This window comes from Marmota monax, unplaced genomic scaffold (assembly GCF_021218885.2).
Source record: "Marmota monax isolate L192 unplaced genomic scaffold, Marmota_monax_Labrador192_F-V1.1 WCK01_AAM20220418_F8-fsc00007, whole genome shotgun sequence".
NCBI lineage: Eukaryota > Metazoa > Chordata > Mammalia > Rodentia > Sciuridae > Marmota > Marmota monax.
Genome location: NW_026692781.1, coordinates 4,204,886 through 4,222,925, shown reverse-complemented (window position 1 = coordinate 4,222,925; position 18,040 = coordinate 4,204,886). Strand labels below are relative to the sequence as shown.

The window sequence follows — 18,040 nt, the reverse complement described above, 5'->3', positions numbered from 1 at the left end:
GTGCCTCCTTACCCTTTTCTATCCACCTTGCTCTTGTCCTCAGGTCTCCGGGCGTGTCTGGCTGGCATTTGCCCTAACTCTATGAGCAGCTGGTGTGGGCAGGGACTGAATAGGAAGCCCCTGTACAGGAAGTCATTGTCTGAGATTGAAGCTCCATTCTGCCTCGCCCTCTTCTGATCCCATGGGCTTTTGACCTGGGTTCCTAATCCTCTATTCTGTCCCCCAAACTGGATCTATCTTGCTGGTATCTTACTTGCCTATCAATCACTATTCTTCTTGGACTTAATCTGTGTTTTTCCTTATTTCCCAGGCCTTTCTTTACCCCTGGTAGGTTTGTTGTGTCCTGTTGCTATCCAAGTCCAGAGGAAAAGGACATCTAAATCTTAATTGCTATTCTACCAGGTAACTGATTTCAGGCACATGGCTCCACCCTGAACTAATACCTCCCCTCCACCCGTTATGCCAGGAGTTCTCTAGAGTCTCTTTGAATTCATAAACTCTAGTAACCATGGAGTCTCTTTCTTGCCTCCTTCACCATCCATCGTTTATCTGATTCTGTTTCTAGCAAACAACTGTGAGTGCAAAGTGAAGTGACCTACAGATAGGACTCTACCACCCATTTAAGAAGAAAACCTCACAAAGATTACAGCACTTTATTTTTATGTGCACCACACTGCAGAGTTTACAAAGTAAGTCAATGTGCTAAGGTGTTTGTTTTATGCCTGTGTAGCTGTGTTCCCAGGCTTTGAAGGTAGCTCTTCCACATAAGCTGCAGGAAAATGGCCTTTTTTTCCATTTAAAGATCCAAACCACCATCCTTCTTCTTTCTTCTCATGTAAAGTCACAATGTCTCCTGTGAAAATACACCTTTAGTTAGACAAATGGGTCTCTGCAACTTGAGCATATGCCAGAGCCTGACTGGTAGGAGTTTTAAGGAAATCCTACATACAAAGGTTTAACTGGGAGCATCATTTTCTGCGTTTGATACAGCTGATGAAGAAAACTTTGTATGAAGCTGGCATAATCCCGAAGAATACTCAAAAGACTGAAATAATTAATAACTGAGTTATGCCATGAAATGGTTTGCTTAAAAGCAAAATTAGAGTTTTGGGGCATGATGCCCCTGTCATCCCATCTACTTGGGAAGCTGAGGCAGGAAGATTTCAAGTTTCAGGCCAACCTGGGCAACTTATTGAGACCCTGTCTCAAAATAAAAGGGCTGGGGATATAACTCAGTGGTAGAGCATCCCTGGGTTCAATCTCTAGTACCCACCCCCCTTAAAAAGGAGTATCAAGTTGGATTTCGGGCTGCCTGGTTCACTTTGTCTATAACAGAGGGTTGTCAGCAAACTCTTTTTCAGTGTTGTTCTTTATGTGTTTCATGTGTTGATGGCCATGGTGGCTTGGTATGTTAACTTCTACAAACACGTCTCAGCTGACGATCAAGACAGCTTAGGATCAAAACAGTTCCTCTCTACTCCACCTAGCTTCACAGTCCAAAATTCAAAAGAAATGACTTCCCATTATCAATTTAGATAATATCAATAAAACATCAATTTGAAGACAATGCTTTTTTAAAGCATTGATTCAAATAAATGGAATTCCTAGCTCTCACCCAGTTCTCTAGGGTTTCTTTTAAAACCATCATTGAGATATTAATAACCTTAAAGTATAACCTGGTGCCTCATATCCTTTGGCTATCCTTTGTCTTGTGGGAGAGTCCTTTCTCTCTGATCATTCCCTGGATATGAAAATAAGAGTTTTCTTCAGCATCCAAGATGTACTTCTATAGCATCCTTCTGAGGTCACATTTCAATTTTTTTTTCACTCTTTTCCCCAGCAATTTTCATTGGAAGGTGAAGAAGACTGTTAAACCCCTTTTATCTTTTTAAAGTCATGAATCACTCTTTATTCTTCTAGGAGGTCATTTCCAACTTAAGTTCGCCCTCTAAGGAGTTCTCCCAGGTCAGCAGATTGTTTGACAAATCTATTAACAGGAATTCAAACAAATAATTTGAAATTGTATTGCCAGCTTCCCTAGGCCTCCACTGTCATGTTTCATTGAAAGAAACTACTTAGAATATGGAGCAAAGGTGGACTTTGCAAATAACTAAGAACTGAAATAACTGAAGTTACTGTGAAACTCAGGATCCCTAAATTCCAGGGAAATGTGTTCTTGTTCTTAAAGAAGAAAAATAATTGAAGAACTCTGACACACACTGAAAAGGAAATAATAGCAAATGTATAGTGTCCCTGTTGTTTAGCTGCAAAATCCATCTCAATTTTCTATCAAGCCATAGCCACACCATGAGTAATAAAGCCTTCTCCCATCACACAGCTCTTTCTCATGAATTCTTCCATTTCCAGATCTCCACCTTAGCTTTAATACCCATACGTGGACACCTAAGGAAAGTTGAGGCTGGAGACTTGTTCTTGTTTAACAATGTTGAGGTTTACATCATCCATAACATTCCTTGTTATGAAAATCATAACACAAAAAAGAGGGTCTGATAAGATTGGCAGAAATATTTTCCTGTGAAATAAATGGGATAAAATTAAACTGGGGCTCTAAACCTAGACTTTAAAATATGCTATTCTACTAGCTCATGAGCAGATGTCACCAGTGGGTCTCATGTTGGAAGCACAAAGAGGTGGCGCTGCATCTCTAATGGCTCTCATTACCCTTGTTCTGCCCCCATGTAGCACTATGATTAAGGGCACAACTGAATTTGTCAGCTCAAATCTTGTGCTGCCACTGCCTGTAACTTTAGCCAAAGTACTTACCCTTTTTATGCCTCAGTCTTATCAGCTATAAAATAGAAATAAATACAATCCCTGCCTTTAAGAATTTTTATGAATGTTAAATTGAACAATATGCTTTCAACAAGGTCTGGATTGTAAGAAGAAAATAAATCTTAGCCATCATCATTATTTGAGCTTCAGTTTTTCAGGTGCCTTTCTTTATCTTCTCAGAAGGGTGATTATAAACCTCAACTGTCTTGACATTGGTGGTTAAGACTGCTGTGCTAAGACATGACTTCATGCATGTCAAGGATTTCAGCATGGGAAGGCAATTAAAATATCTGAAAATTATTCTTACCTTTTTCCAAATTCAATTCATCATCTTGCCTGGCTTGAAAAGAATACAAGGCCTTGCAAAGACTGTTGCTGAGCCGGGCCACGCCAGAGGCTAAAAATTGGATTAAGTTGTAATTACCATGCTGTGTTAGTAGGCAAAATGAATGATCAGAAGCTCTGGTTATTTAACAGTGTGATGCAGAGTTTATATATAATGAAATTTTCTCAAAAGTTTATAATTCTACCAAATAGTCATCCCTTGATTCAATAAGTATATATGAATATATTATAAGTATATATTCAGTGTATATATAAAGAAGCCTCCTACTTTGTATATAGAATATATATACTATATAAACAAAAAACATATTCTAATATGGGAAATAGTTTAGAGGAAAAAAGCTATTGTCATCATAAGAGTAAGGATGACAATTTTAAATTACTTGTTTTTCATACGAGCTTAGTTAACATCATTAGATAATCTGTGTGGAAGTTGAATGCATGTTTGGCAATGCACATCAGTTCTGCCAGTCACGCAAGACTGGCTATTTGGAGCATGTGATTCTTATCATCATCCCTTGGTGATAATGGAACTGTTCCTCAAACAATGTAATGGAGACTTTAATATATTGTGTAGACCATAATGCCCTGGGTTTTATTGAAACATTTTCTCTGTCTATTTGTAATCAAGAAACCAGGCAGTTGAGATTATAGTAGATAGCTGAACAATGAGGAGTAAAGACCTCCGTGAGTGAGTGCCTGTCAAAAGGTGAAGAGCAGTGGGGTGTGGCTGGACAGTGGCCAAGTCAGATGACTGAATAAAGGGGTGCATAAATCATGTGTTCCAAGTGTATGAGTGTCCCTGCAAACCTCCTGGATCACTGTTTCTTGCAGAGAAGACAGGATTTCTATGGAAGTTTAGAAGATGCTATGGAGACAGAGTTACCAAGCTCCTCAAAATGGGTAGGATGATTTGACTGTGTGGATAGCAGACTGCAGACTTGGTATCTGCAGTGACTCCTCATGGTATAAATGCTTGCCCCAGCCCCCACTCTTCTTGACTCCCCCCACCTCTTTTGTTAAATCTGTTCATAAGCTGCAGATTCTAATGAATTAATTGAAAAATAGATTTCTTTGAGCAAATATAGATCAATATGGTTCTGAAAATAATATTTAAATGCAGCAATGTGCTTTACCAAGAGGTAAATAGGTCCAAGATTTCTGTGGGCTTTAGATTACCTGAAGATGAGAGGCCTGAATTATGCTGTTCACCAGAAGTCCTGCTCACGACATTCTCTAATCTTTTTGCCAAAAAAGGTCGAGATATTTTCACATAAGTATGAGTATGCTCCTGTTCAAATAGTTCAAAAAAAGTCATTTTAAACAACTCTATTATCAAATGTACTCATGAAAATGACTCAGGAATTTGTTTTCTAAATTGGGGTGAGGAATGTATACATAAATTATTCAATACATTCCTAAGCCCTACTATGTTTAAGTTTTCTTGTTTCAGAAGGCTTAGTATTTTCAGAATTAGACAATTACTGTATTTTATAGTCTGAATTTCCAATTTTGACCTGTTTATCTAGACCATATAATAGCATTTGTAGCATTACTTCTACAAATTCAACTTCAATGGATTTTAATGAAGTGAAATTATTGCAACTCTGTCTGAATGACTGAGAACATTTTGTAGCACTAGAATCTCTTAGAAAGAATACCATCCCTTCATCACACCTCCCTTTTCTAACATAAAACAGCTACAAGCAATAGCTACCCATGTACATCGATGAGTTCATTACCAATTCCTGAGAAGTGCAACTGTGGAAAAGTACATGGGTGTGAGTTTTTTAAATTCAACTTATACATTATCCGCATCATATAGTGTATGAAGCTATGCACTAAGCACCCATCACAAGCTATGTTAAAATGAGAAAATGCATGTAAAAAAACCCTCACAATTTAGGTCTATATGAATACTAAAATTTCAATTTAATAGAAATTTTACTATAAAAACACATTTCAAGGCTAAAGTAAAGGTATGAGGAGGGAGAAGAAATACAAAATATTTTTCATTCTTTATAGTAACTTAACCTACAAGGAATGTATTCAATTGTATTTAGCTTATTGTACTCAGGAGAAATAAAAATAAATTTATCTTAAAATTTTGCAAAAAAGTTTGGGACATATGGCACATGTAATTCATCACAACTTTTTTGCTTTGATGCTAATTTAAGCCCACCACATAGAGAGCCCAATCAAAAAATTATAATCGATCTCTTTAGTTTTACCTTTTCTTTCCACTTGAAGATGGAGGTACTACAGGGATGGCTGGGTTTAGGTCTTTGCTCAAGTTCTGCTAATACTGATGACAGTTTATAGGAGTTGGCTTGCAGAAGGTCTAGTTTCAAATTGTTCTGTGAATACATCATTTAGCCAGGTGAGTAAATTTCTAGAAAATAAGGCACAACTGGATGGTTGAAGGGACAGCAGGATAGTTTTTAAAATAACAAGGTCTAGCATACATTCAGCTCACGTACTGATGTGCACCAAAAATGCTGTAGAGAAAAGTAACTGAGGCCTGGGGTATATCCTGGTGGTAAAGCACTTGCCTAGCATGGGTGAGGCACTGGGTTTGATGCTGAGCTCACACAGAGAGGGGGAGAAAGACAGAGTGAGGGAGGGAGAGAAACTGAAAGAAAAAATAAATAAAACTTTTATAGCAGTCTAGAGAAAATAGGAGTATCCCAGTCTGTACTACTGCAAATAGGATAGGGAAACCTTGTTAGTTACATTACTCAGTACTTTGCAGCAATGACTGGCTTTATGCAATTTTATGCTGAGAAACAAGAAAGGAAATTATAAGTGTTGATTGAAGAAGGCAGAGAAGAAATACAAAATATTTTTCATTCTTCATAGTCACTTAACCTACAAGGAACATATTCAACTGTATTTAGCTTATTGTACTCAGGAGAAATAAAAATAAATTTATCTTAAAATTTTGCAAAAAAGTTTGGGACATATGTGCTCTTTGCTAGTAGTAACAAAGATAAAATTCTATGCAAGAACAATGAAAGAATCTTATAATTCCATGGTATCATAAAATGTTTTTATGGCTTTGATTTGGTAAATATTATTTGCACTAAGTTAACTAAACATTTTGTACGGTCACAGAAAATGTCTGAGAGTCTGTTTTAATGCCAAGTGCCATTGCAGTAGTGTGTCAGATCTCTGTGCTCCAGAGAACAGACACAGGCCTTTCTTTTCATAAGAAATGTCCCTGCAACAGCCTCCCCACTAAAAGAAATCTGTACTAAATCCCAGAACAGCTATAATTGGCTGCTTCTGTCCACTTTCTCCAAAGCACCTGAAATTGCCAGTTTGGGCAAAATTATTATATGGTTCCCTTCATAAGAGAGTTAGATAAAGAAAGCTGGCCCAGATTCTAGTATCTTTCAAAACTTGCTAAAATTTTTTACTGTTCCTGAATTCTCAATTAACCCAAGTCCACTTCTGATCACTTGAATCACAGCAAAAACACACATCTTTCACACCTAGGTCATCTGTATCTGTTCAACTTTATTCCTATATAAAATGTTGAGGTCTTTTTCAAGATGCCCTATTAATGTGGGTTCCTCCAAAGTGGTCAAAATGTTCACCCTTCCTATGAATATCTGTGGTGCTGCTGGAGTCCAAGCTCTTCGCCAAAAGGTCAGTGGGACCATCCTGCAGCTCTGCTCCACCATCTCCTACCGCCAGCCTAGCCCCCAAAGAACCTTGCCTCTAAAGTTGCTCCTTGTTTCCTCAGAGGCTTTGCCCCTCACCCAGACTGCCCTCTTTTTTCCGTCTGACCACACCTTCCTTTTCTCTTGTTATTCTCTGGGGGCCTGATGCCAGTTGATGGATGAATGGAAAGCAGCATCTTATAAAAATTACAGATGCTCCTCACTTATGATGAGGCTATGTCCCAAGAAACTAGTGTGAGACGAAAATACTTTGAGCCAAAAATGCATTTTGGTGGCACACACCTGTAGTCCTAGCATCTCAGGACGTTGAGGCAGGAGAATTTCGAGTTCAAAACCAGCCTCAGCAAAAGTGAGGTGCTAGCAACTCAGTGAGACCCGGTCTCTAAATAAAATAATAAAATACAAATAGGGCTGGGGATGTGGCTCAGTGGTTGAGTGCCCCTGAGTTCAATCCCCAGTATCCAAACCTCCAAAATGCATTTTATACACTTAACCTCCCAAACATCCTCGCTTATCCTAGCCTATCTTAAATATACACAGAACTCTTACATCAGCCTACAGCTGGGCAAAATCGTTGAACACAAAGACTGTGTTATAATAAAATGATAAGTATCTCGTGTAATTTATGCAATACTGTGTTGAAAGTGAGCCACAGAATGGGTGTGTGGACACACTTACCTACCACTATAAAGTAAAAAAATCATTAAGTCAAATCTGGGGACCATCTGCACTAAATTTTGAGCTCCGCTGAGCACTATGCTAGTACTTACTAAATAATATTCCATCCTCACAAACTCTTTGAGGTAAGTTCCAATGTCTTTATTTCACAGATGGAAAAACCAGAGTTGTCCCAGTTTTCTGTAAGCTGCAGAGCTAAATCCAAACACAAGGCCTTCGTGAATGTAAACCCTGTATTTTAGGAGACTTTTCTTAACTGGGTTAAAGTGCACATCATTTTATTAGATAATGGATCTATTTTGGAGAATTCTATTTAATATACTATTTTTTTTTTTTTACCAGTGTCTTTCTTTTAGAAGATACCAAAGCAAACATTTTTAAGTAGGTGGATTTTTCCAGATCCCTTCCACTACCTATAAAGGGACTGGCCCAATAAGCTGTTCTGTCCCAAGAAAGGAAAGGCAAACATGGGCTGGAAAACAAGTAATTTAAAAATAACCCCTTCATCACTGTGCAAATATTTACCTCATCCATTAACGTAGCTGTGTCTTTCTGGCTCTTTGCATTGGAGAAGGAGGAGCTGCTGGAGTACACAGTAAGCATTCGCTCCAGGCCTGAGAATGAAACAATGTTCTTGGTCTGCCGCAGTCTGGCTGGGCACAAATGCCGCAGTCTGGCTGGGCACACAATCACGAGCCACCACACAGCTTGTAGATTCAAACAGCAACTCTTTATTCCCGAACTCACACCAGCCGTCTACAATCACGTTCTGGGGAAATCCACGTTCTCTGCCCAAATCCACACCACTGGGCTTCTATCTCCAAAATATATTGTCTAAATCCCGTGAGAACTCAAGGGGAACTCAGGCAGCAGGATACGCCCTATTCCCAGCAGGAATAATCTTAAACCTTAAACCTGGAACCTAAACCGGGAACGCCCTAAACAGATTATCTTAAAACCGGGAACACCCTAATCTGCCTTGGTCCTTGAGCAAGGTCACTTACATTCAATGTCACTGCAACATGTCAGCAACATGGGGTACGCTGGCAAGGAAATTGTCATACCTACTTGGCTAATGGCTCCCAGCATTGGTCACTTTGGGTCACCATTCATCCTGTTTGGTGGGACACAGCTGGGAGCCCGTCCCCCTCAAAGGGGTTCTGAACCTAGAAATAGTATTTTCTCACTGGCTGGGGCAGTTCCTGTTATAGTTGTTATTAGTGAATGATAAATGAATTGTTCATTTACCTTCATTTAATGAAATTTGATAATTACGGGTGCTTTAAATATCTTGATTGTTAGTTTACAAGATGAGATTTTGAATTCCTTTTCGTAGGCCCATTCCAGTAATTTCTAACATTTACATAATGTTAGGCTCTTCCACAGTATTCTGTTTACATCACTAAACATTTTCTGTCTTGGATTTCCTATCTGCATTACATTGCAATGAGTTATTGAGATCGGTGTAAAACAAGCTGGACATATTAGAATTGCAAGTATGCAGCTGTTTTCACCATCTGCATTGCATTAGAACTGCTTCTCTTTCTAATATTCCTAATTGCTAAGGACAAGGTTGAATTTGAATGATTTTTCACCTTATTTCGAAAGTTGTAAAAAGAAAGAAACAGAGCAAAAATTCTGCATGGCAGGTATAACATATTTTTTAAATCGCACAAATTGTCTCTCATTCCAGCCAATTTCCAAAACACAGTAAAATGCTGTATTTCTAGAAGTGATAGTATAATACTTATATAGCTCTCCTAAATAGGTCAGAATGTTATTTTACACATTTTGCTTTCTCTTTTCTTTTTTAAACTTTTTCTTTATTCATACGACTTAGGTTTGATGTGTGGTTCTTCAAATGAGATGACCCCTGGCCCAGTCAGCAAAAGCAGATTAATCCTAACTTGAAATAAAAACTCTGGGTATGATATTTTTCCTTACTGGACCATTTGAAGAGATAATCACACACCTTCCCTGTCTCTGGAGGCTTTTTCAATGTCTTTTTGCAGTCTCAACAATTTCGGTTTTATTAAAGACTTTCGTCTCTCTTTATCCATTGCATTGTTAGGATCTTCTTCCTTCAGGGAAAGAAAAAAGATGTTCAACAACCTAAGGGGAAAAAGGTAAGAGTTCCTACTCCTAGTTTTTAATGAAACTTTCACTGGCTCCATTTAATTTTAATTTTGCAGAAGAAAAAAGGGAAAAAAAAAATCAGGATAATCTTTAGTTTGCACACATTGTTCTACCTGTTCTAGACCTGATTAAGAAGAAAACATCTTGTATTTACAGCTTGTAAGTACACAGCTGAGCTTTTTCTGTAGCAGAACAAGTTATTCTTGGAGGAGGAGACTTATTTGACTTTCTTGATCAATAAATCTATTTGTTGGATATTTATTGTTCAAGTTAGAGTCCTTTGGTGGTTCAAATATCATGTTTAATCCTCAGGCTAGGATGGCTTCAGGCTAGGATGTGAACTGAGTTCTACGCTTGTGAAATTCCATGCTCTGGCCCCAAATGGGTTTATCATCTAATTAGGCCTTGAAGTATGACATTACGAGAATTAGCAATGTGTCACCATGAATGGTGCAGGCAGCAAGAGGGGAGACAGTCAAAAGCTTCCAGGGGGCTGGAAGACCTGACTGACTAGGACTTTTCAGTAAAGTGAAAGGAGGATAAAGGGCACTCCAGGGACATGCAAAGGACAAAGTGGGGACTCTGTGCGGAATGCTTTAGGAACAAGTAGAACAGTTGCTTGAGCAAAAAGCTAGGGGAAGAAAAAGTGCAAGCTAGGCCAGATTTTAGGGCAGAAGCAGAGATTTTTATCCCATAGGTTATGAGGGACTACTGATGATTTCTGAGCTTTCACTGGATTATCTCAAGCCTTAAATAAGAAAAAAAAAACAAAAAACATTAGGATGGTGGGGTGGGGAGGTGACTCAATGTGAGTGGACAGAAACCTGTGGAGAAAGAGGAGGGGAGGAGGCAGGCTTCTCTGATAAGGAAGGAGGAGAACTAGGATCCTGAGTACCGGTGGAGAGATGAGCTTCGGGTGACTCATAGTGTAGAAAGGAGCTTGAGGATGGGGGGCAAAAGGAGTAGCCTTTGTAACAATGTAATAACATGACTGAAATACTTTATTTACATATTATGCATTATAAAAGTTTTTCTATATTCTGTGCTGCACACAATGCTTACAACTACTATATGAGGTTGGTTTTGTCCTCCGCACTTTGACTATGACACAGAGGAAAGGAGGTCCAAGCTGAAACAGAAGTATTCATTCCTAAAACACAACTACTGAACTACTGTGACCCCAGGTTCTCTACCTCACCTTTACACATCTGCCAAGAGCTGAGACCTGGCTGAGGCCACACTCTCAGATGAGCTGTGGCTAAGCTGATAGGACACCTAACTCCAACCCACAGTCCCTCCTTGCTGGAAGAATGCCAATCATAATCTAGCTCCTGTGCCAGGCCAAGACTTCCTTTGGTCTGGGAACATCTATTATTTAAGCATGTATTTTCAGGGCTGAATTTCTTCCAGATTAACTTTAAAGGGGGGGGTGGGCGTGCATATTGATATTGTTTAACTTCCTTAAATGTGTCCTTTTTTGTCAAAGATTTGTTAGAAAGATGATCAATACTGGAGGAGGCATATAAAACCACAGATACAATCGTTGAACATGACATTACAGTAGGCTTATAAATATTTTCACATTTTTGAAGTCAGATTGTTCTCCTGCCTTGCTGTGGTCCATGTAAACTTTGGAGCACTAAATAAAAGTCAGTCTACACTGGGTGCCAATGAGTATAGACATTGGGGTGCTTTGATGTTAGGATATCAAGAAAATTCTATTCACTCATTTTGAGACAGTCTTTTCTTTTCAACTGAGATATGTGGTTGTGAGTTTTGGTGCATCAAAGCTTCATAGACAACAAATTTAAAAATTCCGTGAGCATGAATTAAAGATAAATCATCATGTCTATAGCCTTGCCTTTCAATAGAACCCTAGGTTAATTCCAAGAAGAATGGCCCTTATTCTATTGACAGGCTAGTTAATCTTCCTCTTGCAATCAAACTCCCTTTCCAACTCCCTCCTTTACCTTTGTGCCTGCTTCAAACAGACATTGCTATTGCTAACATAGTTCACTTTTGCCAAGGTACAAAAAAAGACTCGCTCAAGGAAATAACTGGCTCCTTGTTGCTGTTTGGAGAATGGGGAAGGAGACCTGTCAGCATCCACTGCTCACTCCACCTCTGCCTTTCCCTTCTCTCCTCATCTCTTGATCCCTGAGCAGGGGTCTGGATTGTTGGCTTCAGCTATGCATTTAATCTAAGAGGAGGATATGACCAGTGGGCTGTCTATAGATTAGAGAGGGATAGAATTCTAAACCAGGCTGGAAAGAAAAAAATAGAAAGGAAAGAAGAAAAAAATTTTTCCTCTCAAAAAAAAAAAGAAAAGAAAAGCTCCTAGAACATCACAATTAAGACTAACAAGAGGCAAGCAGAGGCCCAAATCTTTGAGGCATGACCCAAGAGGACAAAGAATTAACCAAAAGAGCATAGACAAGATGCCTGGGCTCTGACTAGAGACAATGATCAGTTTCCAGCAAGAAAGGTCATTCCATAGAGGAATCACCCAAATACTCTGAGAATTTAGTCCAAGTTTTTCAAAGGAAAGGACCATAAGCAATGTTGATAGTAATCCCCACCTTCTAGGATTTGTGCTTTTGTGTCATCTCCTCCCCTTGAATGGAGACCAAGCTTTCTGAATTCCAATACCCCCCACTTCTGAACTCAGCTCACGGCATACCCTGATTCCTTTGGGGGCACTCTGGCTATGTCTCTCTTGGTCACTCATTCAGGGAGAATTAGGTTGCCATGCAGTGAGATGTGGAGAAACCCACATGGAAAGGAAATGGTACCTTCTACTACCAGCCAGTGAGGACCAGAGGCTGCCAACAGCCACTTGAGTAAAGTTGAAGATGGGTCCTCTCTCAGTGGAGCCTTGAGATGTCTGTAGTCCTGGTTGGCACCTCCACTGCTGCATCATGAAGGACTCTGGGGACCCAGCTAAGCTGAGCATGGGTTCCTGACCCATATAAACTAATGTGCTCATAGTGATTTGTGAAGATAACCAGGACAGGCACAATATGATATTCCTAGATCATGAAACACATCTGCCTGGTATTGCTTTTTCTAGAAGACTACTCTGATTTCAATGTCCTCCAAAGTTCAAGTGTTGGAAGTTTAACACCCAGTGCAACAGTGTTGAGTGTTGAGAGGTGGGTCCTTAAGATGTGATCAGGCCATCAGGGGACTCCCTTATTATGGGAGTAGTTTTTTTATTAAAGAAAGTTTGGCCCTCTCTTGCTCTTTTACCCATGTGACACCTTTTGCCACATTATGATGCAGCAAGAAGACCCTTCCCACATGTAACCTTGTTATCTGGGACTTCACAGCTCCAAAACCACAAGCCCAGTAAACTTCTATTCTTTATAAATTACTCAGTCTGTTGTATTCTGCAACAGCAGCATAAAACAGATGAAGACAAAGTCTAAACTGGAAGATTCTAAAACCCAGCAAGACCTTCATTCCTTCCAGAGAATACCACTGCCCAGTTTGTAAACCACACATTGTATATATTTTATTTTTGTAGACAATACAAATAAAACATTTTTACTTACCACATTTTATTTATAGCTATTTTCAATTTTTTTGAAATGAGTTTTTCAATGTATAATGAAGCCCCTTCCCCAAGGTAACTTCCTGTTGGTCATACTTACAAAGTAATCGGTCAGTAGGAATTCAGATTTGTTTTCTGTAGATAAATTTGCAGTTTCTTCTATTAGCGCTTGGATATCTTTTTCGACATCAATCTTGTTGATGGCACAGTGAATCTGTGTGTGGCACTGCAGAGCCAAGGAAAGCAGAACAAGGTTGTTGAAGAAATGTTTCCTGCCAATTTTTTTTTTTACCCTGCATGCCAAACATGGAGAAACCTTCACTACTCACTGTGGTCAGGGTTTGGCCAAAAAGAGAAATATGCTGGCTGTACTGGTTTAAGTTATTGCATAGAAGTTGAGTTCTTTCCTTCTCCAGGTCCAGGATGCTCTGAAGGGGATGGAAAATGAGGTAAGAGTGATCATTTGGTATGCAAAACTGAAGTCACCCATCAAACACTGACACACCTGAGGACAGTCTGAGCATACTGTCACAATTTGCCTTTTTACTACGTCATATCCAAACAGCAATGAAGGGAGGTTTCCAAGAGAGAATATGAGTTGGTGTCTGTCCTATTTTCCTCCTTTAAAATGGCTTTAACTCACAAGCTTTCCGTGGGATCTTTTGCCCCCAAAGGCGTATAGGAAAATGCTATGGGGTAACCGATGTTCACAAGAATGCAGAAAAAGCAAGTACTAAAGAAGCGCCTCTGATTTCTAGAGGGGAGTGAAGCTCAGTAAAACCCATGTAGAAACACATTTAGACAATAAATACTTTCCAGATCACTCATGGTGGACACATTCTGCTAGTCTCTGTAGGTGCAAAGATGACGAGGCACATTCTCTGTTTAAGGAGACTATCTGACAAGAGCAGGATATGAAAGACTGATCGATTCACAATCTTGGCCCAAAATTAGGCCCTGGGGTCAGAGACTACTGCATGAGGTAGGAGTGTGTGGAATGACAAAAATTCCACAACTGGAGGGTCATGGCTTTTGGCTCAGAAGTGTCAACAAGGAAGCAAAGAACATCACTCTTGCCTCATTACCTATTCACATTTTTGAACAAGTTAGCTATCAGACTCTGGCCACTCAAGTTGATGGGACTGGTGTTTTTTAGAGATGGTGGAGAAGTTCAACAACTAGGTGGAGTATGCTGGGGAGATTTGTGGGTCATGTAGGGGCAGCGTGAGGCTGCTGGGTACAGGCCCAGAGGAGTCTCAACCTTGATGGAGATGGCAAGGGACCAAGACAAAATTCTCCCCATTCTGTTTTTATAAGAACGGAGTGTTACATATTCATTCTTTTATCTAGAGAAGGCCGGATTTGCTTTCATAGCTGCTATCCCATCTCCTATACTGACAAAGTACTTGTACTTGGCAAAAACCTTTCATGAGGAAGGCTTTGGGGAAATTAGCAGGTATCCTACCATTGATAGAAGATGACTTTCTTTCCTAGCCATTGGTATAGAGGTGGGGCTGGAGAGAGTCCAGAGATCCCTGAATTCCCCATCCTGCCTGGCCCTGCATGCCTGATCCAGTATGGTGCTCTTCTACATCCTTGCACTATTACTTCATCTATTGTATTAAGTAATCCAAACTTTTAATTCTAATTTATTTTTTAAAATTATAGTAAAATGTATATAACCTAAGATGTACCATTTTAACCATTTTTTAAGCATCCAGTTCAGTGCCATTATTATGTAACCACCTCCAACATCCATTTCCAGAACCTTTTTCTTCTTGTAAAACTGAACCTCTGGTGCACACCTGTAATCCCAGCAGCTCTAGAGGCTGAGGCAGGAGGATCACAAGTTCAAAGTCAGCCACAGCAATTTAGTGAGGCCCTAAGCAACTTAGTGAGACCCTGTCTCAAAATAAAAAATAAAAATGGGCTAAGGATATGGCTTAGTGGTTAAGTGCCTCTGGGTTTTGGTATCAAACAAAACAAAACAAAACCCCACAAAACAAACAAACAAAAACTGAACCTCTGTACCCATAAAAAATCAACTATTTCCCTTCTTTCCCCAGACCTGGCAACCATCATTCCATTTTCTGTTTCTATAAATTTGACTCCTGTAGCATCTCAAATAAGAGGAATCATATAATATTTGTCCTTTTGTGTCTAGATTATTTTATAATAATGTTTTTCAGCATGATGTTTTTGAAGTTTGTCCACGTTGTGTCATTTTCTTCCTTTTTAAGACCAGATGAAATTCCCATGTAAATCCATGCTATATTTTATTAGTGTAAAGTCATCTTTAGCCCTTCTTTTAAAAGCAAGTGGTAAAAGGCTCAGTCAATAATTATGAACATCTATACTCATCACATAGACATTTAGATCTTGTGCCCAAAGTCCTAACATTTTATCAGAAGCCTAGATCTGTGACTCAGAGGCCACTTTCTCAGCTGTGTCAAAAGCCACACCATCTTTCTAAGTGGAATCTGTTATTGATTTTCTGAGTCTCTCCAAAACTGCTGGTCCTTGTTATTTGAATGTGACCATTTGCCTTTCTGTCTCCTGGATAAAGGATTAAAAACACAGCAACTCATCAAATGTACTGCTTCTTCAAAGGTCAGAATTGATGTGCCTCATAACAAATGTGTACAACAAATTCTGCTCCTTTGATTGGATCTCAGGTGGGACAATCTTCAAAGAAGAAAAAAAAGTCCTTCTGCCATCAAAAAAGATGTAAAAACCCGATGTTTCGGTTTAGCACTATGCACAAAGAAAGGACTAGGGAAAAAAAATAAATAAAGGCAGGTCTTAGAGCACCCTGCATCCCTGATGGCAGCAGTTTCTTTAATAAATGCTGAACCATTAGCATCAGTCTGAGGCTAGAATAACTGGTGTTCTTTGGCAGAGATGGTAATGTTTAACAGATTTTAATTACATTTCAAGGAAATCATTAAAGTGATCTATGCTTGCTCATAAAAAGAGGTGGAAATAAATTCTATGTGGAAAGGAGAAATCCATATCTCATTTAATGAATTATTACTTCCTATTATCTTGTTCTTTTGTATAAAATGGGCAATCCAGAGACATGACACCCTGGAGGACCTCCGGCTGTCCTCTTGTGTTTTCATAGTGGCACATTTGAAGAAAGTGTAGTCAGAGAGTTGTCAAGACACAGCAGATTTAGGGCCTGTCTGTGGCTCAGGCATCATGATAATTCATCCTCTTCAGTCACTCTTTTCAGTTCCTGTCACTACAACAGAGGAGCTTGAGGGGACTGTGTTTTCATTTAAATTGCTTTCATAAAACTAATGAAAGAAATATCATTCTCTTTCTAGAGCAGGGACTCTCAAACTTCAGAATGCTTAGAAGTCACTCAGAGAATCACTCAGAGATTCTGATTCCTCTGAGAAGGTGCTCAGGAATCTGAATTTTAACAAATTTCCAGCTGCTTGGAGACATCATAGGGCCACAAAGGGGCACACAGAAATACCTTTAAAGTCATTCATTATTCTTCCACCCAGGATGACCACTACTGACATTCTAATGGATTTCAGTCTAGGTATGTGTGCATGATTTTATTTTCTAATTTTCTACCAAATTATCCAAATCTGATATCCTAGTTTTTCCACTTAACCTCACACATGAGCAATTTCTCACACCATTCATCTCTGAAGACGATTTAAATTACTTTATAATAGTCTATTGTAGGTATATGATCCATTTAGTCACCCCTTTAATGTTGGTTACTTGGATTGTTTCCCTCTGTTTACATTTTTCTTTTTCTTTCTTTCTTCTTCTTCTTTTTTTTTTTGAAGTGCTGGGATAGAACCCAGGGCCTCTCAGAGCTCTACCACTGAGCTACATCCTTCCATCTCCTTTTTTTGAATAGAAATCCCGGTGTTGTTTTCAGCTACTTCCTCAAGACAGATCTGTAGAAAGGAAATCACCTTTTCCAACAGGGGTCCTAGGAGGAAATTAAGCTCTAATGAAGCCAGAATTTAAAATAGGCAGTCAGTGTAGACAGATAAATCAGGCTAGATTGAAGAAAACAGACCGGTTGGGGTCCCTGAAGGTCCTCGAAAATGTAGTCTGCACCTTGTGAGATTGAAATGTTAAGGTTCCCCAGAGTCCTTCCTATACTGCCCCTCCTAAAGAGCTGTTAATGAAGCAACTCCAGAGCTGACAGGGAACTGCTAATTAATTTGCCCTGGCCCCCACCCGCTTCCTGCCCAGATCACTCCATCCTGGCCCCTCCATCCCACCTGTTTCCCACCTTTTGGCCTTCCCACCTGTCTCAGATCAGGTATACAGGATGAGGGGAAATGAACAAGAAAGGGAGAAGAATGCAAAAAAACAAAGAAAACTTTAGATATATCAAAGGGATGGGACTTCCTCATTCCGTGGATTCTGCGTTTGGTTTCCCCTTCCTTAGGGGAGAAGTCTGTTCTGGAGGTATGTGAGGTGTGGCTGGAGGAAGTGGTTCCTTGGGGGACATGCCTATGGGGTATATATTTGTATCTGGCAAGTGGAGTCTCTCTCTCTGCTTCCTGATCATCATGTGAGCTGCTTCTCTCTGCCGCATTCTTCTACCTTGGTGTTCTGACTCACTTTGAGCCCTGAGGAATAGAGCTGGTCTTCTATGGACTAAGACCTCTGAAACCCTGAGCCCTCAAATAAACTTTTCCTCCTCTACAGTTGTTCTGGCCAGGTCCTTTAGTCACAGCAGCAAAAAAGCTGACTAAAACATCGAGTAAACTTCCTTGAACAGAGTTTAATAAGTGTTTTCTGAAAAAAATTTCCAAAACAAACTCAGAGAAGAGGTAATAGGATACTTGCTAGGACTCTAAATTGAATT

General features: G+C 39.5%; 1 protein-coding gene across 4 annotated transcripts in view; it reads right to left on the bottom strand.

Annotated features, from left to right (window-relative positions):
* Positions 1–638: 638 nt before the first annotated feature.
* Nostrin (nitric oxide synthase trafficking) overlaps positions 639–18,040 on the bottom strand; it is a 60,292-nt gene continuing 42,890 nt past the window's right edge. For 3 of the 4 annotated variants that reach the window (XM_046447374.2, XM_046447376.2, XM_046447375.2), the window contains 8 exons: positions 13,521–13,619; positions 13,292–13,417; positions 9,475–9,583; positions 8,028–8,116; positions 5,370–5,495; positions 4,318–4,429; positions 3,101–3,190; positions 639–853 (listed from right to left, as the gene is read on the bottom strand). In XM_046447374.2, coding sequence (XP_046303330.1) covers positions 717–853; positions 3,101–3,190; positions 4,318–4,429; positions 5,370–5,495; positions 8,028–8,116; positions 9,475–9,583; positions 13,292–13,417; positions 13,521–13,619 — 888 coding nt within the window. In that variant the 3' untranslated portion in view covers positions 639–716. The remainder of the gene's footprint in view (positions 854–3,100; positions 3,191–4,317; positions 4,430–5,369; positions 5,496–8,027; positions 8,117–9,474; positions 9,584–13,291; positions 13,418–13,520; positions 13,620–18,040) is intronic. The other variant, XM_058580156.1, reaches the window with a different exon arrangement.